This window comes from Bos taurus, chromosome 8, assembly GCF_002263795.3.
Source record: "Bos taurus isolate L1 Dominette 01449 registration number 42190680 breed Hereford chromosome 8, ARS-UCD2.0, whole genome shotgun sequence".
In the NCBI taxonomy this organism is placed as follows: domain Eukaryota; kingdom Metazoa; phylum Chordata; class Mammalia; order Artiodactyla; family Bovidae; genus Bos; species Bos taurus.
This window is the reverse complement of record NC_037335.1, coordinates 10,366,029-10,393,334: the sequence shown is the minus strand read 5'-3', so window position 1 is coordinate 10,393,334 and position 27,306 is coordinate 10,366,029. Positions and strand designations below refer to the sequence as shown.

The following is a 27,306-nucleotide window of genomic DNA, read 5'->3' as shown; positions in this document are numbered from 1 at the left end:
CAGGCACGGGCTCCTTGGTTTGGGGCTGTCTTGATAGTCCAGTGTTAAGACTCCAAGCTTCCAATGCAGTGGGTGCAGGTTTGATCCCTGGTCCAGGAACTAAGATCCCACATGATGCATGGTACAGCCAAAAAAAGTAAAAATTTTAAAAAAGACTCCAAGGTTTGATGAAGGGCTCTGCAGCTTCCTGCTCACCATGATGTCAAAGTCAGGCTGAAGTGGGGTTTTCATCTGACCCCAAAAACACAGAGAGGAGTGTTCGGGTGAAGTGTGCTTGGGTGCTCAGTTGTTTCCGACTCTTTGCGGCCCCACAGGCTGTAGCCCGCCAGACTCCTCTGTCCATGGGATTTTCCAGGCAAGAATACTGGAGCAGGTTCCCATTTCCTTCTCCAGGGAATCTTCCTGAACCAGGGATTGAAGCTGTGTCTCCTGTGGTTCCTGCTTTACAGGTGGATTCTTTACCACTTGAGCATCCGGGAAGCCTGAAGCCAAAACAATAGGAAAAAAAAAAAACGTGGAGGCAGAGGCTTCCAGGAGATTCCAATCAGAGATAGGAATGTGGGAGGGAAGGGTTAAGGCCAGGGCCAGTCAGGAAGGTACAGGAACATCATGGTGAGGCTGGTGGTCTGGACGAGAGGTGGGAGATGCCAGGAGAGACAGAAGCTGCCGGGGTTCCTAGAGAGCTGGCAGGTCCACTGAATTGTGTTGGACAGTCCCAGATTATCCAACCTGTCTATATCCCAAAGGGTCTTAACCCCCCCTTTCTACTTTTTTATTGGTGTATAGTTGATTTACAATGTTGTATTAATTTCTGCTCTACAGCAAGGTGACTCAGTTATTATATATACAAATTTTTAAATATTCTTTCCCATTATGGTTTATCCTAGGACATTGAATTTAGATCCCTATGCTATACAGTAGGACCATATTGTCCATTCATTCTGTATGTAATAGCTTGCATCTACTCACCCTAAACTCCCAGTCCATCCTTCCTCCACCCCCTCCTAACCCTTGGCAACCATAAGTCTGTTCTCTATTTGATCCCTATTTTCTATAACTCATGCACTGATAGTGATGATGAATGTATGCAAGGTGAAAAACGAATCACACCAAGGTTGATCTTTACCAGGTGACCTTAGAATAACCATGCAGATTTAACTGCGTGACTACATGCTTTAACATCCCCAGTTTCTTAAATCACTCTGACCTCTCCCAGGCCTGATAAGAGAACAGAATAAAATGCTTCTTTATGGATGAGCTACGATGAGCTATATTTGGCTCCAAAAACCCAACAAAGACTATAACTCTGTTTGTGCATTTTGTTAACTTGCTGGGTTACCTGGGTAACTTAACCTCACCTCTCTGAGCCCCAAATTTCTTTGTGAAATGACAGAGATGGGCCAGTTTGTTTTCTATTTCTTTCCAACTCTGAAATTCTATGAACTTAAGTAACTATATGTAAAACTGCTCCATGGTACTGAAGAGGTGCTTCAGAAGCTCTTGCATCGATTGGTACCAAAATAGATCATGCATGCATGCTCAGTCATGTCTTGACTCTTTCTGACCCCATGGATTGTAGCCTGCCAGGCTCCTCTGTCCATGGGATTATCCCAGCAAGAATACTTCAGCTGTTGCCATTTCCTCCTCCAGGGAATCTTCCCGATCCAGGGATCCAACCTGCACCTCCTGCTTCTCCTGTACTGTCAGGCGGATTCTTCACCACTGAGCAATCTGGGAAGCCCTAAAATAGACAGCAAAAGTACTTGATCTCCTCATTGCCTTGGACTAACAGATGTCCCTGGTCTTTCTCTTTCCTCCAACCTCTTTCTTGGCAGATGTGCATCCTTGAGTGTGAAGAGAAGGCCTTCACCAGCCCTCTCTGGACTCCATGCACCAAGGTCATGGCCAGGGGCTCCTGGCAGCTCAGCCCTGCTGACCCAGACCACGTGGCAGCTGCTCTGGACCAGCCCAGAGCCTCTGAGATGCAGCATCTGAAGCGAATGCCCCGGGTCAGGAGCCTCTTTCAAAGGCAGAAGAGGACAGAGCCCGGCCTGGAGGAGGTGGGGGAGATTGAGCAGAAACAGCTGCAGAAGCGGTTCGGGGGCTTCACCGGGGCCCGGAAGTCGGCCCGGAAGTTGGCCAACCAGAAGCGGTTCAGTGAGTTTATGCGGCAGTACCTGGTCCTGAGCATGCAGTCCAGCCAGCGTCGGCGCACCCTGCACCAGAATGGTAATGCGTAGCTGGAAGGGGAGCCCCTCCCGGCTGCACCGTCCACTTCAACCCATGAGTGAGTGGGGCCCCAATGAGCTGGGGGCAAGAAGAAATGTCCTCTACCCTGTCTTAACCTTCCTCCCCGGCGGGGGCAAACATGTTGGCACCCAAACACAGATACATGCTCCACACCACTTCCTTCAGGGGTTCAGCTCCTAGGACTGCTCCAGCCCACCTTTTTTTTTTCTTTCTGGGAGCAAAAATTTTCCTGGGATTTCTCCGAACAGCTCACCACTGTGGTGAAGAGACTGGTTACCATGGGGATAATAGTAGTGTGTTAAGATAACGAATTCCTCTATGGCTCTTCAGGAGCTTAGTTACTATGGGGACAATGAAGTGGACCAAGCCTCCTATCAGGTTGCCATAGAAACCATTCACTCACCTTTCCCCGGAGACTTTAAGGACCCAGAGGACCTGCACTTAGCCATTTGCAGAGTCTGATCTATGTCTGTGATGTTGCTGTTTCACCTTCAAAGATGGCTTAGCTGTCCCCTCCCCTCCTCCCTCTATCTCAAGGTAACTGGCTTCCATGGCAACCTTTCAACTTTCCCGCTCTCCCCAAGTCAAGGAGCTCTGGTTAGGACCAGTTCTTGTTAGGACACTTTCTGTGTTTCTTTCTGCCACACGTCACTTGTTCACCTGATCACTTTGGGCTGGTGGGCTGGTGCTTTGCAGCTGATGGCACCTGAGCAAGGTTTTGAGAATCTGGCCCTAATGACCTCAGTCACTTTTAGGAGAGGGACTAAAAGGATCATAATTTTTCCTCACTTTTTGCCTCTTTCCGGGTGCCATTTCTGGTTTTTTGTTTGTTGGTTGGTTGGTTTTAATTTTTACTTATTATTTTTGGCTGCGCAGGGTCTTTGTTGCTGCCTATGGGTTTTCTCTGGTTGTGGCGATGAGGGCTACTCTCTAGTTGCGGTGCACAGGCTTCTCACTGTGGCGGCGTCTTTTGTTGCAGAGCACGGGTTCTAGGGTGTGAGAGCTTCAGTAGTTGTGGAGTACAGGCTTAGTCGCCACACAGCATGTGGGCTCTTCCTGTACTAGGGATTAACCCACGTGCCCTTCCTTGGCAGGCAGATTCTTAACCACTGGACCACCAGGAAAGTGTCCAGGTGCCATTTCTGTCTTGTGTTTGCTTGCTTGCCCTTCCTCCTACCTCCCTGCCTGTCTGTTCTTACTCCCCCGGGCACTTGTTTATACATGTACCTACAATGCAGATCAGATCATAAATATCAGAGATCCTAACTTACTTCCCAGTCATTACAAACTCGGCTTTCCTCAGCCCATTAACCTACACATAACTTTGAGTGGCAGAGGGAACTAGCACAATGAACTTTTCTGAAAATCTAAGAGAATTCCAAGCATTAAGCATATGTGCCTTAATTCATATGTAGGAATATGATTATCTGCAGGATTTCATCTGAGCTTCCCTGGTGGCTCAGTGGTAAAGAATCTGCCTGGCAACGCAGGAGACATGGGTTCAATCCCTGTGTTGGGAAGATCCCCAGGAGGAGGAAATGGCAACCCACTCCAGTATTCTTGCCCGGAGAATCCCATGGACAGAGGAGCCTGGCAGGTTGCATGCAGTTCATGAGGTCGAAAAGAGTCAGACAGGCTCAGGCGCGCATGCGGTATCTCATATCTCTCCTTAAACAGAGAAGCTTCCCCTAACAGAATGAACTATTCAGTTGGTCAGAAACTTTGCACAAACATTATCACCCAAGTGGGGGCTTTTGCCTGACACAGAGGCATAAAAGCAAAAAGTTTGTGCATGGGCTCTTTTACTTTGCTTCCTATATGTCAAAGGTAGCCAGATGTTAATAATCCTCCTTCAATGTTTATTAATCCACATGTGAATCTTGAGCACCCACACTGCAGCAGGAAGGCAGCCCACACAACACTTTGCAGGTAGGCTAGCTTGTTTGCAAAACGCCCATTGCCAAATACGGATATATGTATTCAGTGGCGAGCCAAAGGCTGCCGTGTTTATTTTAGCAGAATGACTAATCTCTGAAGGCCCTGAATTAACCTGCACTGGTTTTGAAGTCATATTCTTGGATCCCTAATAAGCATTCATTTCTCCAAAGCCATATCTACACAGGACGTAATAAAAAATCTTTCAGAAATGGCATGGGCTGAATTCTTCCAAATCTTAAAGAAATTCTTCTTCTTTTTAAATTTTTAATTGGAGGATAATTGCTTTACAATATTGTGTTGGTTTCTGCCACATATCAACATGAGTCAGCCATAGGTATACATATGTTTCCCCCTTACTCCCTCCCCCACCAAACCTTCCCCCTAAACTTTAGAGACATTCTTCTTTAAAGGGACCATCAAGGTACCCTGAAGACACATCTAAGTCTGATCTATGACCGTTTACCTTATAAAGAGTTTCAAATCAGTCACGTTAGCAGGAATCAATTTAGTTTTTAGAAAAACTATTTGAGCCCCTATTCAGGCAATTGGTTTTTCTAGTTTTCTATTAAGTCTCCAACTGAGAGGTACTGGAACATAACAGGTAACCAGCTTCTGCCTGTGGCTTTGCTCAAGATATCAAGTTCTTGATGGAAACGCTGGTGATATTAAGCAGCTCATCTGGGTATTATCGATCGCTCTCCTCCTGCGACCATCTTGCTGATTCTTTTTTCTACACATTCATGGCTGCTGAGTTCCCGTGTGGATGTGTATTTATGAGTCCCTTAAGCCTGTCTTTATTTGCCTGTACACACCCCAGCCAGCCCCACACATGCTTGAGATTTCTCCATGGCTCGGGGACTCCTATTGCCAGAGCTGTTCTGGACACCTGAGACACCCAACACCAGCCTATATTTAGAATGCTGGGCAGAACGGCGCCACCCAACACATGCAACGTGTGTGTGCATGCTCAATCATGTCCCACTCTGTGACCTCATGGACTGCAGCCCCCCAGGCTCCTCTATCCATGGGATTCCCCAGGGAAGAATACTGGAGTGGGTTGCCACTTCCTCCTCCAGGGGATAGGACCCATGTCTCCTGTATTGGCAGGCAGGTTCCTTACCACTGAGCCACTGGGGAAGCAAACACTTGGGATAAAGAACCCTTATTCAGAAAGTGTAATGATGTCCTAGAAGGGAGGGACACTGGTATATATGGAATCGAGAAAAATGGTACAGAGGAACCTATTTGCAGGGTGGGAATAGACACAGACTGTAGGGAATGGACTTGTGGACACAGCAGGGAGAGGCGAGAGGTGGCATGGATTGAGACAGCAGCATTGACTATACCCACTGCCATGTAAAACAGCCAGTGGGAAGCTGCTGTATGGCACAGGGAGCTCAGCTCAGCGCTCTGTGACGACCGAGAAGGGCGGGATGGGGCGAGATGGGAAGGAGAGAGGTTCAGGAGGGAGCAGATATCTGTATGCTTATAGCTGACTCACTTTGTTCTACGGCAAACACTAACAACATAATAAAGCAATGACACTCCAATAAAAAAATAACAAATGGAACAAAAAAAGGGACACTGGGGTGCAGGACCAGTCCTAGAGAGACCTGTGAAGAGTACGCGACTGATCCCGATACCTGCCGTCCGTTTTCCTGGCCCTATGCTCCCCTCCTGTCTTCCGCTGCCCCAGACTTTGACTTTCTAGATGGTGGAGAGTGAGCAGATTCATTCCTGGTGAGGAATCAGTGAAGTTAGCACTTGTAATAGAGCCACAAATGAGGGCTCTTTTTAGCCTGAAGAAATGAATTACTATACAGAGATTCCAAATACTGATACCAGGGATAAGAGAACTGTTTCTGGGCAGGAGGCTTCCCCTCTGTTCTCTTGGTTCTGACGCTAGATTAGGGCCAGGGAAACAGGTGTGTAGAGGGAGTCAGGGACCCCTTCTTGCTGCTTTTGGGGATAATTATGTGGATTATAAAGCTTTTTTAAAAAAACATAATTTACTTGGCCGCACTGTACAACATGTGGGATCCTAGTTTCCTGACCAGGCCCTCTACATTTAGGGCTTCCCTGGTAGCTCAGCTGGTAAAGAATTCACCTGCAAGGCAAGAGACCCCCGTTCGATTCCTGGGTTAGGAAGATCCACTGGAGATGGGATAAACTACCCACTCCAGTATTCTTGGGCTTCCCTGGTGGCTCAGACGGTAAAGAATCCACCTGCAATGCAGGAGACCCGGGTTCGATTCCTGAGCTGGGAAGATCCCCTGGAGAATCGCATGGCAACCCACTCCAGTATTCTTACTTGCCTGGAGAATCCCCAAGGACAGAGGTGCCTGGTGGGCTACAGTGCGTGGGGTTGCAAAGAGTTGGACACGACAGCAACCAAGCACAGCACAGCAGCCCTGCATTTAGAGCACGAAATCATAACCTCTGGAACACCAGGGAAGTCCCAGATGATAGTTTTTCTTTGCCTCCTTTCTATTTCTCAGGCACTAGGGAAAATCGAATTGAAGGGACAGAAAAACTGTCAGATTTGCCGTTTTAATCTGCCATTAATTTGTCATTTTAATTTATGTCTCTCCAGGTGTCCGGGCGATCCCCAAAGCAGCATGTCTCCAGCCCCAAACCTGCCGGCTGGGCATCAGGACGCCTCCCTCCCCAAGGCACTGAGGCGAGCTTTGCCTCCAGGCTGCCACCCCAGGGTCCTGCCCCATCTGGTTGTCTTTCCCTCCCTGACTCCTCCTGGCCCCTCCCCATTCATGGCATGTTTCATGACAGCCCTGTTGCTACATCAGAGTGTATTTTTGTAATTCCTCCAGCTAACATTTAAACGGCCCCATCTCTCCTTCTCACTCACCTCTTCCCCCTTTGAGGTGGTGGGTTCAAGGAACAGGAAATCAAGCCTGGGGTTTTGACTCGTCACTGCCGTAACTTGTTTGTAAAAGAGCTGTTCTTTTTGACCGGTTGTTTTAAACAGATATTTCTCCATTAAACTTCTACTGAGCAAATGGTTAGTAAATGGGTTGGCTGCTTCTTTAACTGAGAGCACAGACTCCAGATATACAGTCAGAGCTGCCTCTCCTGAGAGCCAGAGGCCAAACGCAGGTGACTCTGTTTTATGTCAAGTGTGTCGAGCAGGAACACCCCGACCGTGCTGGGTCCCCAGGTCCAAAGCCCGCTGCTGTGTGATTGGACCCAGCAGGCGGGATGGTGGAGGGGCCAGGCTACTGTACCCCACCCTCAGTTTCTGACTCACTAGAAAGTTGCATCTTTAACAATTTCCAGGTGATGTAGCATTTGATGGTTTGGGACCCTCTGGATGGGGTCGAAACTAACTCAAAACATGTTAAGATGGGTAATATCAATTCAGCCAAAATTGGCTGGTCCACCCAAATGGAGTGACTGAGGTGGGTCAAACTTCTATACAGATATATAGGGGGCCGTGGGAAATCAATAGGGAGGGTAAGGTGCTCTGTTGGGGAACTCAGGGCGGGGCGGGGGCGCCTGGTGAGGTGAGGGGTTACTGGAACCCAGTGAGGACTGTAGCTCCCTCTAGTGGTCAGGAGGGAAACAGCCACTCACTGTGCAGGCTGGTACCATCGGCGAGATTGAACTCTCTCCTTTCCAACTCTAGCCTGGCGTCTCCTGTTGGTCAGACCCAACTGGGAGCCAGAAAGTTAGGGGTGCAGCCTAACTTTTGGATGCAGTCACAAAGGTGGACCTGGGAGGGTCCAGAGCTGCAAATGGACAATGTCCAGCCCAAAGGCAGTAAACCCCTTTAAAGGAGGGGTGCAGGAAGGCAGGGTGGGGGTGGCGGGCACCGGCGGGAAATCGCAGCAATTCTTAGTCTGTCTTAGACCAAGTGGGGCAAGGACAGGGGAAGGGGGAGAAAGGGGCCCTCTAATCTACACCAAGGGGAGGGAAAGGCTAAGGACAACCTCTCCCCCAGGCTGCTGATCTAGACTGACTTTGGCAGAAATCTAGTTCTTAGGTCTTCTTCTCTGAGCAGCTTCATACCTCCCTGCTGGGTGGTGTGTGTCCTAGAACCCCCTCCCAGGGCAAGACAGAGCTTTCTGTGCCAGCTCCCCTTCCACCCAGGCCAGCTCTGAACCAGCATCGTGGGCCATCAGAGGACACAAAACCCACGGGTTGATGGGGGTGGGGAGCAGGGTTAGCACGCGTTGCACAAGCAGAAGGTGGCTCCTTCTCTCCGTAGGCACTTGCCGGCTCCCCAGCAAATTTAGGTCCACAGCCGGGACCTTCTCCCCATCGTCAACAATGCAAGCAAGAGAGAAAATGGTTATTTTCCTAAATCAAGGAAGTCACTGATGTAAAAAGTAAAAAAACAGTGGTTGCTTTTATGAGGAAAGGAGGAATAGCACCTAGCTAGAGGGCTTCCCCGGTGGCTCAGATGGTAAAGAATCTGCCTGCAATGCGGGAGACCTGGGTTTGATTCCTGGGTTGGGAAGATCCCCTGAAGGAGGGCATCGGAACTCACTCTAGTATTCTTGCCTAGGGAATCCCCATGGACAGAGGAGCCTGGCGGGCAACAGTCCATAGGGTCAAACAGTCAGACACGACTAAGCACAACACAGAGGTACAATGGCAGTTTCTGGAATGCTGGCCACGATCTGTTTTTTGAAGGAATGGTGGATACTTAGGTGTTTGCACTGTAATAAACCATTAAACTGTAAAAATTAAAATTAGAGATTAGGAAGAAAAAAAAAAAAGAAACTGGTTATCTCCTAGATTACAATCCTAATGCTATTATTTTCCAGATGATGACTTTGGGCAAGTTTTCTAACCTCTGGGCCTCACTTTCCTCACCTGTAAAATGGGAGTGATGAAATGAAAATAAATTAATAAATTTTAAAAATATTTTATTTTAAAAATAAAATAAAAATGGGACTGACAACAGTAATTCCTTTGTGGGTTTATCCATGTAAGCGCTTGGCCAGGTCCCTGATAATGTTGCCTGCTGTTACTATAAGCAAAGGAGTGTGCACACTTCTCCCCCGGGGCTACTGCTTGCTTAACACCAAGGACAAAGATAATCTTATCCTTTGCAGGGTGAGAGGGCGGAGGGACAGGCACACATCAAATCAGACAATGTACCATTTTATTCCTTATAAAATATATTTCATATTGCTGTAAAAACATTATATTTCACATTTTTAAAAAAATTTTTAACAGTAAAAATAATACTTGGAAGACAGCTGGGGGAAAAGGCGCCAATAAAGACAAGTTCACAGATGGGATTTATCTCCCTCTCCTTTTTTTCTTTTTGCCCCTGGTAAAGTCAGAACCTGTGAGGACCAGAAAGTAACAGGACAGATTTCTTCCGAAAAGTCAGAGTTTCCACATCCAAATCCATTATGTCCTTCAAAGAATCTAGCCTCGGGCCAACTGCAACCTTGTGGATGTTGCTCAGAATGTGTTCTGAAATTACAGGATTGCTTTCACAGCCAGCTTCGAAGTCAGATTATTAAATCTAAGCCATTTTACTCACCCGTTGGTCCTTGTGTTCTGCACCTGTGACCTCACTTGACCACCAGGAAATGGCAAGTCACTCCAGTCTTCTTGCCCGGGAAATCCCACGAACAAGAAGAGCCTGTAGGGCTACCATGAGGTTGCAAAGAGTCAGACAGGACTCAGTGACTCCACCACTACACCACCACTATTCACTGGACTCTCTTCGCACTGAAGCGCAAGCATGGGTGCAGATTCAGTATCATTAAGGCTGCTCAAAGCAGGCACCACAGACTCCAAAGGTACTTCCAAAATATTGGGAATAAGCATAACATCCCCAGAGTAAAGAGTTTCCCAAGACACTTGCTTTGCCAATCCGTCCTGTTAGTTTCCAAAGCGCACCTGTCGCCTCTTACCTTCCATCAGGTTCTGCCTCCCAGGATGGGCCAGGAAGTAGGGAGAAATACAGAGATGAAGAAAACAGGCGTGATGGTGGGGTCAGTTTACAAACCACCCCCTGCCCTCTGAGAAGAGACGAATGGGACAACCCCAGGACAGACCACACGTCAAGAACCCGCACGACAGCCACAGACGGAGCAGTGGGAGGAGAGAGGCTGGAGGAGGCCACCACCACCAGGAAGGAGGCCGGAGCAAAGGCCGACAGGGAAAGCTGCATCAGAATGTTAAAAAAAAACAAGAACCTCAGTTTTGAAATTGTTGCATCAATTTCTTCTCTCTTCCTTTTCTGCCCTGTGCAGCAGTGAGGCGACAAGCCTGCCTTACTTAGAGAAAATCTTGATATCCAGTTGTACCTACATGGTCCAAACTGAGGAGGAAATGAAAATAGTGTCTCCAAAGGGGAGACCCAGCAAAGGCTTTGAGTAAGGAGGAAAGGGGAGACGCTGCTGGGCAGAGCTCCCCCCACCCCCGTCTCAAAGGCCCCCTCCTCACACGGGTAGGACCTACAGGTGCACAGGGCGCGAAGCCGGGAGTCAGCTTTGGCAAGCTGGGAGCTTGAAGGAGCGGGAGGAAGAACCCAGCACCTCTTGCTGGCTTGATTTCCAGCTTTACCGAGGGACAGAATTCCACATACATTTTTTTTTTTTTACTAAGTTATAAAAATATACCCCATCACCACCAAAGACACTCATGTGTAAGAGTGCCTTTCCCTTCTGTCACCAAACCCAGGTCACCATCACCCTTCACACCATCATACCCCCTATTCCCGTCTGCCAGTTTCCAACATGCGTGTCACAGATGGAAAGGCATCTATCGGGTTCCTGCAGCCAGGTGAGCCTGCCTGGACGGGAAGGACAGCCTTGCTCACAGCCAAAGGCTGGATGCCGCTGTGCAAGCCCCAGAGAGTTGGCCTCATGGTAGAGTTCCCTGAGCCCCTGACATTTGGGACGTGGGCCCTGAGGAGTCCCCCAGACCAGTCCCGCTTGGCAGAAAGGTGAGGCTTTGAGCCAAAAACATACCCTCCCCCAGCCCTGCTCGCCCAGGGACAGAACCCCCTGCCTCTACTCATCCCTCCTCAACAAAAATGGATTTACGTATTCAGCTCTCAGGTCACGCAGTTCGGGGTCCCCTCCATTCCTGAGGTCTCCAGTGGATGCTAAATCAACCCCAGTTCCCGTCACATGACCTCCTCAGGCCCCCTAACCTCCCCAGAAAAGACGCCCAACAGGTGTCTGGAACCACGACACCACATCCAACTGACCCTCCCCATCACACTGATTGGACCCTGCAGAAGCCCCCTGAAGAGTCCTGTCCTGCCTGTCACCTTAGGAAGAAAACCAGACGGTCCCCAAAGGGCCAGGTGAGCCTGTGGAGCCACGGGACAGCTCTGTGCCCTCTCACCGTGGCAGGAGCTGCCACCTACCTTTCTCTCTGTTCTCTTCACCAGCCCGGCCCTATGGCCTTGGAGGAACACGGGAAAATCCCTGGTTCCCATGAGACGAAGAGGGATCTACCTCAGGGCAGGATCTCTCGGCCAAAGGGGGAATCTTTAATCAGAAAGAGGCTCCTGAATACACCGTAAGTGAAAACAAAGTGTTTCTGAGGGGGTGTCTTCCAGAGCTGGTGGGGAGGGGTGGGTGTGGGTTCACTCAGGGAACAGCGAAGAACTCTTGCCGAGTTTTATACCGTCTGGTCTCTTCTCATGGAAAGAGTGGGCAAGGGAGTCTTGATCTGCCACACTGTACGACGTGAATTCTTTTTAGCCTTTTGGCTCAGCTTCCTGGGGACAGTCTTTTTACAAACCTACGCATCTGGGCTTGGAGAAGAGGCCACACCGTATCTGTTGGGCTGCAACCTGACCTGAGGGACCCCACATCGGAGCAGCTGGCACCAGAAAAAGAGCTTTCCTTGCATTCTGATGGAAGCTGCTGGGGGAGGACAATCTCTCCCTTCTCCTAGATCTGGGTGGAGAAAGGGGGCCGGCTGCACCTCAAAAAGCTCACACATCAGCCCCGTCTTCCCACCCCAGCCTCAGCAGGTCCTGTTCTCTGGGTCATCAGCCAGAAATCTTTTTTCTAAAAAAAAAAAAAAAAAAAAGTAAATCCATGTTGCTCAAAGTCCCTTCTGAAAGAGTGGAGAAAGCAAAGAATCCACCAGCTCAGCAGGAAACACAATGAGCTGTCCCTTCCTTCCATACGGTACACATTAATCCCCTAGGGAGATAGGCTGTGGGGAGGAGAGGAGGGGGAGTCATTTCTTTGGTCTCTGGTTTGCTGCAGAATACCCTTGGTCAGTTTTGGCTCTCTCTCATTTTAGGGGAAAAAAAAATAATTTTTTTGTTTCTATTTAAAAAAAAAAAACTAAAACATTTGTTTTGAGTATTCAACCTTAGCCAATAGAGCCCAAACTCCCCGTGTCCACTCTGTAGCTTTTAGGCTTCTGCTGTGGGCTTGGGACCCATCTGCCTGTGTCCCCAGGCCACCGGGAGGGGCCATGGTTCAGTCCAGGAAGCGCTGGCAGGCCTTCTTCCAGCGGCAGGCGGTGCACCACTGGTCCCGGTGCTCAATGCCGTACACCTTGCGGCACTTCTTAGCTTCCCCGCGGGCTTTCCTACAAGAAGGGTCAATGAGGGGATGGTCACCCGCTGGCCAGCCAGCAAGCGGACCACCAGGGCCGGAAGACCGACTGCCTCCCTCGCATCTGAGACGTCCCCCACTGGCTCCCTGGGACCAATCCTAGGGACGAGGGGTGGGTGGGGACAGGAGCCCCCAAGGAGATCTCAGGAGAGGACAGGCTCACCTGGTGGTGCTCTGGGCCCGAGGTGGAGACGTGACGATCAGGTGAGACTTCATGGCAGGGGGCGGCTGCTGGGGCTCGCTGAAGCTTAGCGACCGGCTCCGGACCTGGGCACAAGGAGAGGGGCTGTGAGCACGAGGGCAGAAGTGCAAGGCAAAAGGACCATCCCGGGGGACAGCCAGCTACCCCCACCCCACCTTGTGCCAGGAGGCCTTCTCTAGAAGGAGATTTCAGGGAGAGGTGAGCAGGGATCAAGGAGGGAGTGGAGGTGGAGAGGCAGGAGCCAGCCTTGAAAGGCACACTGCAGCTAGGGGAAGGGGCTCCAAGCAGGAGAGCCACTTGGCCTGGCCCCATCGTGGGCTGCCACCTGCAGATTTAGAAGATGCTACCATACTGGGGCAGAAAGAGGGACAGCACAGCCTCAGCGGCACCTTTGGGTACGTGGGTTTTACAGTGTGCGGTGATGCCTTCCTGCAGGAGGCGTTTCAGACTGCAACACCCTAAGGGTCTCTCAGTCGTATCCAACTCTTCGCAACACCATGGACTGTAGCCCGCCAGGCTCTTCTGTCCACGGGGATTCAAAATAACTTACAATTTATTTCAGTTTGGGGGCAAGCAACCTAAGGCGCTGGTCTGCGGTGGCCCGGGGAGCTCTGATCCACCTGCACAGCCCCCCACGCGCCCCTCTCTCCTTTCTCACCCTCCCTCTGCCCCTCCAGCTTCCCCATGTCCTCTCCCTCCTCCTCTTGGCATCAAAACCTTACCAAGCACCCCCAGGGGCTCAGAACTAAACAGAGCGCTGATCCCACCTGGCCTCACGATCTTGGCAATAAACTTCATCTTGGTGCTCCTCGCCAGCACGCCCCTCCCACATTCTATTGGCACCTATGACTCTCGGTGGTGGCGGGGCGGGGGGGGAGGGGGGCGGTGGGCAAGGGTATGAAGACCTTCAAGAAGCTGGGGTGCAGGAGGCACTGAGCTCGGGGGAAAGGCCTCCAGCACGGGGTGTGTGTGGCTGAGCCCTCAGCTGGTTCCAGGGCCCCTGGAAGGGCTGAGGGGCCTGGAGCGCTGGCGCACTCACCGGGGACAGGGAGGAGGTGCTGGAGGGGGCAGCAGCCCAGCTGATGCTGGTGTAGATGTGCGGGGAGACCGGGATCTGGAAAGGCGGCAGAGCCTGTGGAGACAGAGTGCGTTGGCCAGGGCCCAGCTCAGGAAGCCTCAGGGCCCTCTTCCCACTCCAGTGACCTCATGGTCTGCAGCAACAGCAACCTCACGCTAAAAAGTCCTGGGACACCCCAAAATGCTCCTCCTGAGAGAAATAGCAGAGCACTGGCTCTCTGGAGTCGTCTTTGTCTCGGGCTCCAGGCTTTTTTTGGAGCTCCCCTCTTGGAGCTGGTTTAACGTGCCAGCCTCATGACTTAATCATCTCCACAGATTAACTTCTTGGCGGCATCACCTACGAAGAACATGCTCGGGGCAGCTCCCCCAGAAATTCAGCCTTGTGAGTTGGGGCACAGGCACTGTGCTAAGTGCCTGCCACCCCTGGGGCAACCGCATGGAAGCAGCGACCCTCCAGGTCAAGGTTTGTTTCTAAAATCACCAACCGCCCTTTCCAGGTCTCATGTCACAGGGACAGCTGGCGGCCTGAAGGGCCACCTGAGTTGAAATAGCTGAGTGACCACTCATGACCACTCATTCTAATGAGAAGGAGAGCTGGCTTGCTCTCTAAAGGCTTTCCAACGGAAAGCACTGCTTCTTAATTACTAACTTGCAAATAAGCCTACAGTCGGAAAAAAACAAGCAGTAGGCATCAAAGGATTTTAAGAAAAACTTGCACATGGCAAACAGAGTCTTCGGCACCTACTACATGCAGTAAAAACCACCCTAAATGCCACCCGCTCCATGACTGCTTTCCCAACCCAACGGGCATAATACCTTGGTCTTTACAGCTATTGTTGCTTAGTCACTAACTTATGTCCGACTTGTGAACTGTACCCTGCCTCCTCTGTCCATGGGATTTCCCAGGTAAGAATACTGGAGCCAGTTGCCACCTCCTTCTCCAGAGGATCTTCCCAACCCAGGGATCGAACCCGAATCGCCTGCATTGGCAGGTGGATTCTTTACCACTGAGCCACCAGGGAAGCCTGGTCCTTCCTGTACCCACAACAATTGCTTGTGCCTCCAGTAAGATATTTTAACTACTTATTATAATTAATCGTAGTTACATATTCATTTCTCTCTCCAGCTAAACTGTACACTTCACAAGCTCAAGAATTATATATCTTGTTCTATCTGCAAAGCTTATCCTGCAGCTTGACACACAGTATGTATTCAAAAAACTGAGGGCCAGATTATTTAATGTAGTACAGTTCTGAGAATTGGGGATTTGCTCTCGGAAACCCTACTACACTAGTCTATCCCCTCTTATAACCAACAATGGACCAATTCCCCTATCCAAATCTATCAACCTGGTTACTTAGGGATTCAGCCAGATTTCTTAACCACTGGATTCAGCCAGATTCAGTAACCACTCATTACAGTCATCAAGGTACAACTCTGGAATTCCTGTGTTTATTGAGTGTGAAGTCATTTTCCTTATAGAAGCAAGAGATAGGTAATTCAGCTGAGGACTCAGCCTCCAATCAGTGTGGTCAGTGGCCTGTGATCAGGCTGACCAGTGACAGGCACGGAATCCCTCATGGCCCCTAGGCTGAGGTCCCAGGGGGTCCCCATACCTGGTATGCATGGTCGGCCTGAATGTGCCAGAAGGAGCCAGGAGCTGACTTGCTGAGAGCACCAGAGGGCAGGTAAGACTCCAGGCCAGGGTGATCCGGGCCTGAGGACTGGGCTTTGGGAGGAGGCGGTGGGGGCAGGATGGTGAGGGGCGGGCTGGTCATGCTGGGGGTCGGAGCCGAGTCGGCGGTGGGGACGCCAGCCGCAGCAGCTTCCCCCTTCATCTGCACCTCTGTGTAGTAGAAATCCTCCTCCCGCTTGAACTGGTCGGAGTCCACGGTGTCCCTGCAGGGGAGGGAGATGCGGTGACAACCAGCGACAAGCTGCCCTGGTCCAAACACAGGGGACAGCGAGGCACGAGGGGGAGCGCCTGCTCAGGGCCACCAGCAGGTCACAGGAGAAGCCCAGAGGACAGGTGGGAGCCCAGGTCCCGACATGGGCTCCCAGGGATTGTTGCACCCTGGCACGTCAAGGGGAATTATTTTTCCTAGCACCGAAGGCTTCTCTGGCCAGATCTGCTTCACACTTTGCCCTGGGTCCTCTCTGGACCCCACTCACTCGCGGTCACTCTCTCCAGCAGGGGAAGGACTATGAGTCGGTCCCCTTGGCCTTCTGCAGCCCCGGCTCCGGCTGTCAGTGCGAGGGGAGCCCCAGCTCCCCAAGGGGAAGCAACAGGCTCTAAGTAACTAACCACCCTCTATGTGCCCAGAACTGAACCATCTTCCTTCCGGGGTGAGAAGACATACCCATCAACAGCATCACCCACCACCGGAGGAGGGCCTCCTTCCCAGCAAAGATCCCAGCAAAGGGGCTGTTCCACGGGGCCCAGGATCAGGGATGGGTGGGGTCCTCAGCCAGCCAGTTTCTCAGAAGCATTTGGGGGCGTGGGTCTCGGGGAATCAGCGGGTGGAGGAGGGCTGAAGAACGCCCTAGACAGAGGAGCTCTGCGTGCATACCCACCCCAGGTGGAGGGCTTTCACGTGTCGTTTGATGCCCACGATAGAGCGCAGGACTTTGCCACAGCTGGGCCACAGGCACTTGTACATCACCTTCACCGAGTTCTGGAGGGAAAGGAACAGGGATGAGGAGGTCATGTCCCCCCGCTCAGCCTCACCCAGTGGGGCTCCAGTCACATCCAACAGGACCCAGCAGAAGGCTCAATCGAGACTTCGAGAAGGCTAAACGGGTTCCCAGAGACCAGAAAGACTGACAAACAGGGGCAGAGAGCTGGTCCTGGGGGCCGGCATCGGTCTGCAGCAGAGATGGGGGTGGGCTGGCGGGAGGGGGATGGAGGAGAGGAGATGGGCTGGGGGAGGGGAGATAGGCTAGGGGACAGGGGAAGACCTGACGGAGGTCTCTGCAGGGGAGCTGGGTTGGGCAGAGGTGCAGAGGCCAACGATGCGGCATTGGAGAGGAGGGGCAGGCTTCTGGGAATATCAAGAGGAAAGAGAAGCAGCAAAAGAGAGCTGAAATGATGGTCCAGGGCCTGGGACTCGGCTCCCAATGCAGGGGGGCCAGGGTTCGATCCCTGGTTGGGGGGAACTAGATCCCACATGCCACAACCACGATCTGGTGCAGCCTAATTAATTAATTAATTTTTAAAAAAATGGATCACTGAAACAGGATGGGGCCCGAGAAGGCCCGGGAAACCAGGCCTGGCCCCTCTGTGGCTGAGCTTGAAAGCTCAAGCTACTCACCTTTCTTTTTCGGGGAGCTGGTTCATCCAACAGGAAAGCGTCTGGGTCGGTCTCAAATCCATTATCAGTCTGGGGAGAGCCGAAGGCATCCCCCAGGTACTTGGGGCTGGCCTGGGGGTGGGGGGGCGAGGGGGTGGAGACGCCGCTGCTCCCACTCCAGTGCCCGCTGGTGGTGCTGCTGCCGCTGTCCGACACGTCGCCGCTCTCCTTCCACGGATCGCAGGCCGTGCGGGAGGCTGGAGGGGAGAAGACAGAGGATGCTTGGTGCCTGTCCCTTTGCTCATGCCAGATTCTGCACAGACAGCCCAGGTCGGGGGCAGGACACTCTAGTTTAGACTCTGGGTTCCTGGGCTTCCCTGGTGGCACAGTGGTAAAGAATCCACCTGCCAATGCAGGAGACACAGATTTGATGCCTGGTCTGGGCAGATCCCACAGGCCAAGGAAGAACTAAGCCTGTGTGCCTCAACTGCTGAGCCTGTGCTCTAGAGCCTAGGAGCTGTAATGACTGAAGCCCGAGCACCCTGGAGCCTGGGCTCTGCAACAGGAGAAGCTGGCTCACTGCAGCTAGAGCGTAGCCCCCAGCTGCCACAACTAGAGAAAAGCCTGAGCAGCAACAAAGACCCAGCATGGCCAAAAATAGGTACATAAATAAAAATTATTTTCTTAAAAAAGCTGGGTTTCTGAATCTAATGCTGGGTTCTGCTTGCCTGGCTCTGTATTCCAAGGGGGAAAATAAAAAACTGACCAAGTACCCCTTCCCTAACAAACCCCTCCCCTTTCTGGGCTTCAGTAAAAATGAGGAATGGGTCCCTTCATTGCAGCACTGTCTGTGGGTGGCAGACTGCTCTGTTATCAGGGACCCTTCCTGCCACAGCTGTGCTGATCATCACTGACCGCCAGACACACTCTGTAGCTGTATTTTGTGTGCAGGTGTCCCCCAGTTTTCAAAAGTTCAATTTATACCTTTTCCTTCATATGCAAGACCTGCGGTCTGCCCTCCAAATCCCCAGTTTCCACACTGAAAATATTTAGGAAAAAGAATTCCAGAAAGATCCCCACAGCAACACTTGAATTTGCCACACAGCAATGAAACATTTAAACAGCAACATTTAAAAGGCATTTACATTGTCTTTCCAACTACTTACAACGTTGTACACAGCATCTGCCTTGTGTTAGGTATTATAAGTAACCTAGAGATGATTGACAATATGCAGGAGAATGTGCATAGCTTAGATGCCAGTACAATGCTGTTTTACACAAGGGACTTGAGTATCCATGGATCTGGGTATCTGCACAGGTCCTAGAACCAATCCCCCATGAATACAGAGTGACAACCTGACATCAGGACCTGTTTTCACTGAAAGAAATCTAAGGAGGACTTTCACTTTATGAAAAAAGGTGACAATAGTTTTCAATGCTGGTTCTGCAGCGAGCTGTTAAAGAGGCAGGGTGCCCCAAACAGTGAGAGTGGCCCCACCAAGCCCCTTCCTAGGAACACCACTCAGCATCTCAGCACCAGCCCCCAGAGCTTTGAACTGAACCTGCGAGTATCTGTGCTTTATCACAATGTACTTTGTGCATCCATTAGCAAGAGGCGTCCTAAGGTAATGGTTTCTTTGCCTTATACCATTTCAGTTTTCGAAAGTTTTCACAGAAATGCCCTACTTTCAGATAGCAGGGGACACCTGTATTAATGGAAAGATAACCTAATCAAAATGTACCTCTCACTTTAAAGGCAGGGGGAGAACAGGGAGAGGGGAGAGGAAAAGCCTCTCCTGCCCCCACCCCGCCCCTGCACACAGACAAACTGGCTGGGTACCACTTGGGAAGTTTACCCGGGAGTTGAGTAGGATGCAGAGGCCAGGAGAAGGGCTTGTTAACCAGGCTTTCTTAAAAGATGCCTTTTGATAATTTAAACCCAGGTAAGTACATCAAAACCTGCGTGAGAAAAGAAACCATTCAGCCAGCTCTCATAGCTGTCGGGAGGTGAAGACTTTACCAGAGCTGGCTCCTGTTTTTATCCACAGGGAACACGTTTAGAGCAGGAAAGACAAGCTCCGAGAACAGTTCAGACTCATCACGAGATGACAGGAGGCCTGCTTGCCCGACAGGGCCTGAACTCGCTGCCCTGCTCCCAGCAACGCGTCTGAACAGGAAGACCACAGTCAGACCTGTGAAATTTTCAGTTTTTAAACTGCCTCCCTTTGGGGTGCTTTAAGCCCAACCCAGACTCTTCCGTGCCTAGGCCATAAACCTGTACTGACAGCTTATTGACCAGAGACCCATTAATACGTCTTTTGTTACCCAAACATTATTGATCAGAGATGTTTCAGTATTCACTGACGTAACAAATCGGTGGTCACTGGCATTAGGTTCTGCAAAAATTCTTGGGTCAATAATGTGCTAATTTACACCATTTTGTTGTTGTTGTTCAGTCTCTAAGTTGTTTCTGACTTTTTTCGATCCCATGGACTACAGCCCACCAGGCTTCTATGTCTGTGGGATTTTCCAGGCACGAATACTGGAGTGTTGCCATTTCCTACTCTAGGAGATCTTCCTGACCCAGGTATTGAACCTGCATCCCCTGCATTGGCTAGCGGGCACTGGCAGGTGAATTCTTTATCAATGAGCCACTAGAGAAGCCCAATTTATACTAGAGGACAACCTGAAATTTTGATACACAGAAATAGCAAGAAAAGGGGAAAAACCTGTGACACATTCAGGTATGGTGGCCTTGTCCCCAAGCCCCAACTTCCACATGGGCAGTGGTCCACAAGGCCTCCTTACCCTGGATTCTGAGACCATCTACCACATCCCCTGAGGCCAGGATAAGCATCCCACTGCTTTCCTCTCCTCCTACTCCATATTCCAAACCACTTTCAGGCTAACCTAGACACCCAGCATTCCATGTTTCCAATGCAGGCTCTCCTTATTGAAGTCTCAGATGTTAGGAGAAGCCTGCCCAAACAGTGTGGGCCAAATGAACTCTGCCGTCCCTAAGCATCACTGTCAAGTCTCAAAGGTATGACTTCCTGGAAATTGAGAGTTTATGACATCTACACATGAGGCTAAAAATAGCGTAGCCCTTCAGGAAAGAAATCAGGGGCCACCAATGATTCTCATAGGTCCACAAAGGAAACCCATCAGGGAGAGCTGGGCAAAGGGGAAGAATGCTACATCTAGCATCAGAACAGGAGAAAGAACAGGCCTGCCCCACAACACAGCAGTCTTCCACGGAGGAACCACTCAAGTGGCTCTGTGCCAACCCTGGCAAATTGGCACCTAAGGAAAAATACAAAACAAAGCTAAAAAGTGAAACTCATGAATTAACCTGTATCTTATAAGTGAAAACAAAGTTTTAGTCGTTCAGTCATATCTGACTCTTTGCAACCCCATGGACTGTAGCCCACCAGGCTCCTCTGTCCATGCGATTCTCCAGGCAAGAATACTGGAGTGGGTTGCCATTTCTTGACCCAGGGATCGAACTCGGGTCTCCTGCACTGCAGGCAGATTCTTTACCATCTGAGCCACTATTGAAGCCCCATGTACCTTATAAGAGGAACATAAATCACTCCACCTTAGATCATACAATTTTCTAGGACAGGGTCCAAAGAGATTCTGTACCAGGAAAACAAAGCATTCCCTGGCCACTGTACCCTGAACGTCTAAGAAATCCTTGTTCACACCTTCTGCTCTCCACAGGCCCAAGCAGAGCCATCCTAACAACACAGACACCAGGAGGAACGGGTGGTGCGAGCAAGGTTTGGTTGTTGTAGAGACCTCACCTTCCAGACTACGTCAACATAATTAGCTGCCAAGGGGGCCTTATCTTTCCACTTACTTCAACAGAAGACCAGAAATATGTTGTTATGGGAAAACACCTTTAACAGACAATAAAAAAATGTTTATCAAAGGGAACTTAAGATATCACAGCATATTATCAGTTAGATGAGTATATGCTAGCACTGGGGTGTGTGTGTGAACATATATGAATGGATTATACACACACACACAGTGTGTGTGAACATATATGAATGGATTATACACACACACACACACACACACACACACACACACACACAAGCTGAGGGGAATTTCAGTCAATGATTTTCTTTCCCTTTATGGTGTTTTCCTGGATCTTCTTCCTGTTGACCAACCTCCTCAATCTCCTAAACTCGTGGAGTTTCCTGAGAACTTAAAACTGACTCTATGGGACTTCCCTGGAGGTCTAGTGGCTAAGACTCTGAGCTCCCAATGCAAGGGGCCGAGGTTCAATTTCTGGTCAGGGAACTAGATTCCTCAAGCCAGAACTAAGAATTCCCATGCCACAGCTAAAATTCAGCATGACCAAATAAATGAATAATTTTTAACTGACTCCTCTCCTCCTGTGTTGCTGGTGTGGGCCCCAGGTGTTCACAGAACGGGTGTGTGATGCTCTGCCCCTCAAATGGTGCTGTCAGACTGCAATAGCTTCTTCTAGCAGTCTAGCCATTGATGACAGGCCTTGGGTGAAATAAGTAAATTTTATCGCTTCCTTAAATTTATTTTCTAAGTAGGGAGATTACTTATGAGGGATGCTTTGTAAAGGCCACTTTCCACCTGATATGTTCAAAACTGACTCCATTATTTTCCTATAAGCTTTTAAGAAGCTCACGATTCAGTTAGATCTCACCAACGAAAAAGTTGTTCCCTGGGAGTAAGTTAGGCCAGCCAGATAACAAATTAAAAAAAAAAAAAAAAAAGGTTCAGATTAACCACAAATCTTGCCAAACTACTAATATTCAGCAACCCACCTTTCTCCCATATTACTCATAATGTATTTGGGGGGTTGTGCTAGCATTCTCTTTTAATTTATAAATTTGTTACGAAGTCTTTCTATTGGTTTGCATTAAGCAATTAGATTTATTTCAGACTTCAGATCGTTTATTCCACACTAATTTACGAGGCTGAATGAGGCACCTGGAAGGGGGCCGTGAATCAGCTGAGGCCACAAGGGGATCATTTAGTACGTTCCTACCTTTACCACTAAACGTTCCTCTACTGGCCTCGTGCCGCCTGAGTGCCCTGCTCGCTTACTCTCATGGAAGAACTTACTCGGGTGGCCATGAGGTTCAGTCTCGCGCTCAACCATCTTCACAACACACCAGGAAACTTTTCCCCAGAGGAGGAAACTGAGGAGAAAGAATGGAAGCATCGAACTCCGAAAGAATGGAAGCCTCAGCCGCACCCAGAACCCATTCGGCCCTGCTCCTCACCAGAAAAGTTGGCCTCGGCCCCGGGAGGACTCTGCACGACGGGGCTGCAGGACAGGGACGTGAGCACCATGGCCGCCATCATCTCGTCCATTTCCACTGCATCCGACTTCCTGGGTTCAGACAGGTGAGAGTCAGAGGTTACTTCCTGACACAGCAGGTCATGTGAGCATCTTACGTTCCTGGAATGTCCCTTCTAGCCCCCTACTCCGATCAGTCCGTGTGTGATCAAGTAATAGAGTTAAATAAAGCATTCGGACTTCTCCTCATTCCTCATGAAAAGTCCTCAGTTCTGAGTGCCACTGATAATACCAGTCAACCCCAGGGAAAGCAGGCTGGGCCCCATCCCACTGCTGACACCCAGAGGCAGCTCCATTCTCCATGGAATTCATTTCCTAACTCTCATTCTGCAGCTTAAAACTAGGAATTTTATTTGAGGGAAAGGAAGACATGCCCAAGCAATGAAATAAAGCAAGGGTATAAAAGACACCTGGCTAGAATCTGAAAGCACTATAATTACCTTCCTTTTCTGGCTTTATATTTAAATTTTTTAATATTTATTTGCTTATTTAATGTATTTGACTGTGCTGGGTCTTAGTGGCAGCACACAGTATCTTCAATCTTAGCTGTAGCATTTGGGATCTAGTTCCCTGACCAGGGATCAAACTCAGGCCCCCTGAGTTAGGAACAAAGTCTTAGCCACTGGACCACCAGGAAATCTCTATATTTACATTTAAGGGAGAACAATTCCACTCACCAACCCCCTCTCCCTCCCCTCAATATTAGTGATGAGATAATATGATAGCTTCTGAATGTCAACAGAATCTGGCACATAAGCCAATGAGCAAAAAAACTTCAGAAATACTAAAATAAATCTCCCCACAAACCTCAATGCTTTATCCAGCAGAGATCTATGAAATTTTACACATAATTTTCTTAATCCATATAAAGTTACACTATTTGAAAATAAAATGAAAGCCATCAACAAGGTAATGTTAAAGTATGAAAAGTCAGTATGAAATAAATTTCCAGATGGCACCTCTATTTCAAAGGACTGTATTATACAATTTATTCGTTACAATTCAGATCCACCAAATTATACAACATGAAGCAGCTAAACCGAGACTAGTAATGTATTAGACACGTCAGCAGCCCCCTTTTTGAATAATTATCTGTATTTTTATTTCTATAGATCTATTCTATAGACAAATTCTTTGCCAGGGTTCCACTGAATTCACAATCACAAATGTTATTTATTGCTCTGGTCTGGTCTCAAGACACAGAACGTACCGTCAATAATAGTAACATGTACAGACACACACAGATTGCGAGGTGGGGGGTTCAGCTGCTCACACATCCTGTACAGAAGAATCTCGGGGCTTCCCTAGTAGCTCAGCTGGTAAAGAATCCGCCTGCAATGCAGGAAACCCCAGTCTGATTCCTGGGTCAGGAAGATCCCCTGGAGAAGGGATTCTCTACCCACTTCAGAACTCAAGGGCTTCCCTGGCGGCTCAGATGGTAAAGAACCCACCTGTAATACAGGAGACCTGGGTTCGATCCCTGGGTCGGGAAGATCCCCTGGAGGAGGGCATGGCAACCCACTCCAGTCATCCTGCCTGGAGAATCCCATGGACAGAGGAGCTTGGTGGGCTACAGTCCACGGAGTTGCAGAGTCAGACACAACTGAGTGACTAAGCATAGCACAGCATAGAAGAATCTCACTAGCAGATTTTCTTTTTTAATCTGAAAAGATCAATGTGCACAGAGTATATAACATAGAGCTTCCCTGGTGGCTCAGACGGTAAAGAATCTGTCTGCAGTGTAGGAGACCCAGGTTCAATCCCTGGATTGGAAAGATTTGCTGGAGAAGGGAATGGCTACCCACTCCAGTGTTCTGGCCTGGAGAATCCCCATGGACAGAGGAGCCTGGTGGGCTACAGTCCAAGGGGTCACAGAGTCGGACATGACAGCAACTAACACAGAACAGTTTGTATTCTCAGAGGAAAAATTCATGTCATAAAGTTCTAAAACAGGGACTTTCCTAATAGTCCAGTGGTTAAGACTCCACGCTTCCAGGGCAGGGGGCAGAGGTTCAATCCCTGACTGGGGAACTAAGATCCCACATACTGTGCAGTGGGACCAAAAAAAAAAATAATAATAATTTTTTAAAACTTCTAAAGCAGAGTATACATTTTTCATTCAAAATCAATGGTTTTAAATATCTAGCTGGGGCTCTGTAATCTCCTGACTGAGTCTACTGTCTGTTTTTGCCTGGTTTGAAAGTTAAGAATGGCATAACTTTTTAAAAGTTTACTTATTTGTTTGTTTTTGGCCTTGCTGGATCTTCCTCGCTGAGTGTGGGCTTTCTCTAGTTACAGCAAGCTAGGGGCTACTCTCTTGTTTGTCGGGTGCAGGCTTCTCACTGTGGTGACTTCTCTGGTTACAGAGCGAGGGCTCCAGGGCACTCGGGCTCAGTAGCTGTAGCTCCCAGGCTTAGCGGTGGCATCCTCCCAGACCAGGCATCGAACCTGTATCCCTTGCATTGTCAGGTGGATTCTGAACCACCAGGGAAGTCCCTGGCTCAACAGTTTTTAAGTGGTTTTACAAATCAAAAGAAGGATATTATTTCTTGACATATGACACATGGATATTACACGAAATTGAAATTTGAGTGTCCATAAGTTAAGTTTTAATTGGAGCCCAACATGCCTGCCTGTTTAAGTTCTGTCTGCAGCTGATTTCTCAAGATCACAGCCAAGCAGAGTAGCTGTGACACAGACCTTGTGTCCCACAAAGCCTACATAATGTTTACTATCTGGCCCATTCTGGACATGTTTGCTGCCTCCTGATCTGAGCCACTTTTTTCCTCTCTCATCATGAAAAACTAAGAACTAATTTTAGTTTAAGCAGGAAAGGGAAAAAAATAGCCCTCAGCCAGATGAAGTTATATATATCACTCTTAACAGAGTTACCAGGGCTTCTCTGGTGGCTCAGCGGTAAAGAATCTACCTGCTAATGCAGGAGACTCAGGTTCAGTCCCTGGGTTGGGAAGATCTGAAGGGAAATGGCAACCCACTCCAGTATTCTTGCCCAGAGAATCCCACAGACAGAGGAGCCTGGTGGGCTACAGTCCATGGAATCACAAAATAGTCAGACAAGGACTGTGCGACTAAAACAACAATAACAGAGTTATGGGGAAGAAAAGATGCCCATCTAGGTTTTTTTTCAAGAGGATACCCTCTCACTGTATCTCATCCGACTGGTATCTTCACCAGTAGACAAACATCTGGAGTTCTACATTCCTTCCCCAACCCAAGGCATCCCAAAGCCCCTCCGTCAACACCCACATATCTTTCAGAGCCAAGGTTCTCCCACACAAACCTCTTTGGGACATCAATGTTCCTGGACACAGGCCTGTAGGCTGGCGCCTGGGTTCCCTGCTCTGGAGGTGGCACCTGGGGGATGCGGCCCGGTGGCTCGGCCAGCCACACCTCCTCCGCTTTGCAGCAGATCTGTGACTTCTGGTCCAACAGCCAGACAGTCACCTTATCCTCTGCCCAACTATGCTGCTCCACCAGTCCTGTGGACTCTTGACCCCCGTACCACACACAAACCTGGAGAGAGAAAGACAGCAACCAGTGGTCAGCGCTTGGGAGTTCTCACTCCGTGTGCTCTAGGTTCTGGGACCCAGGAGCTATCTGCCACAAACTGCATTCTCTGACTCATCATTAGTTCATGCAGATGCTCCCGGGTACCTGCTTCCAACCTGAACATCCAGATCGGCCAAAGTGGATCAGTTCTCACTGAAACAAATCTTTATAAATTCTTTAGATGGAGACAGCAAAAGTATCAATTTCTGAGACTTCTTTTTTTAAACTTGGAGTCTATATACAACTAAAGTTGCTATCATCTTAAAACAGACTTACGTTTTCTGTAAGCTTCATGGTAACCACAAAGAAATTAGTAGACACACAAAAGATAAAGAAATCAAAGCACAGGACTACCAGAAAAAAAAAAAAAAAAAACTCACAAAGGAAGACAACAAGAGAAGAAGAAAGGAAAAAAGGAATTATAAAACAGGAAAAAATTAACAAGATAGCAACACCAAGTCCTTACCTATCACTAATTACTTTAAATGTAAATGGATTTGGCGGATTCATGTTGATATATGGCAAAACCAATATAACATTGTAAGGTTAAAAAAAAAAGAATAGAAAGAATAAAAACTCCAAAAAATAAAAAATTAATAAAATGAAGTATTAATAATCATTAAAAAAATTAAAAAAATAAATGTAAATGGATTAAATTTTCAAATCAAATGAATTTGGAATCTGTATCCATCCTCTTGAGTTCTTAACCTAACTTGCCTCTAAAGTTCTACATATCTGCTGGTTCCCAACTATTGCCTTGAATTGCTCACACCCTGCATTTTTCCCTTCAGAAAATCCTGAGTCTACCTGGGAGCAAGATGGTAGTGATGAAAATGCAGACTTACTGCTTTCAGAGGTGCCTAGCAGTTGGCAGGTTCCCCACCTTGTGAGAAAAGAGGTCTGGACCACACAGGTCTTGAAAGAGAGGCAGAAGGCAGAGCCTCTATTATTATTTAGCTCTTGGGAAGGCAATGAAAGAGAAGCCCACTCATCTGGATCTAGTGATAACACGAGGCCAAAGGGGTCTGGTGATAACACAGAGGAGCAGACTGG

General features: G+C 49.0%; 2 protein-coding genes across 8 annotated transcripts in view; one reads left to right on the top strand and one right to left on the bottom strand.

Moving 5' to 3' along the window:
• The window catches only part of PNOC (prepronociceptin), a 29,356-nt gene extending 22,146 nt beyond the window's left edge, over positions 1-7,210 (top strand). For 2 of the 3 annotated variants that reach the window (XM_015472398.3, XM_005209842.5), the window contains exons 3-4: positions 1,836-2,229; positions 6,782-7,210. In XM_015472398.3, coding sequence (XP_015327884.3) covers positions 1,836-2,229; positions 6,782-6,867 — 480 coding nt within the window. In that variant the 3' untranslated portion in view covers positions 6,868-7,210. 3 annotated transcript variants of the gene reach the window in all.
• Positions 7,211-9,299: 2,089 nt separating this feature from the next.
• The window catches only part of ZNF395 (zinc finger protein 395), a 66,569-nt gene continuing 48,562 nt past the window's right edge, over positions 9,300-27,306 (bottom strand). For 4 of the 5 annotated variants that reach the window (XM_059889012.1, XM_024995572.2, XM_024995571.2 and 1 more), the window contains 8 exons: positions 25,985-26,217; positions 22,607-22,716; positions 17,352-17,587; positions 16,615-16,715; positions 15,657-15,939; positions 14,003-14,095; positions 12,925-13,028; positions 9,300-12,735 (listed from right to left, as the gene is read on the bottom strand). In XM_059889012.1, coding sequence (XP_059744995.1) covers positions 12,624-12,735; positions 12,925-13,028; positions 14,003-14,095; positions 15,657-15,939; positions 16,615-16,715; positions 17,352-17,587; positions 22,607-22,716; positions 25,985-26,217 — 1,272 coding nt within the window. In that variant the 3' untranslated portion in view covers positions 9,300-12,623. The remainder of the gene's footprint in view (positions 12,736-12,924; positions 13,029-14,002; positions 14,096-15,656; positions 15,940-16,614; positions 16,716-17,351; positions 17,588-22,606; positions 22,717-25,984; positions 26,218-27,306) is intronic. The other variant, NM_001192211.1, reaches the window with a different exon arrangement.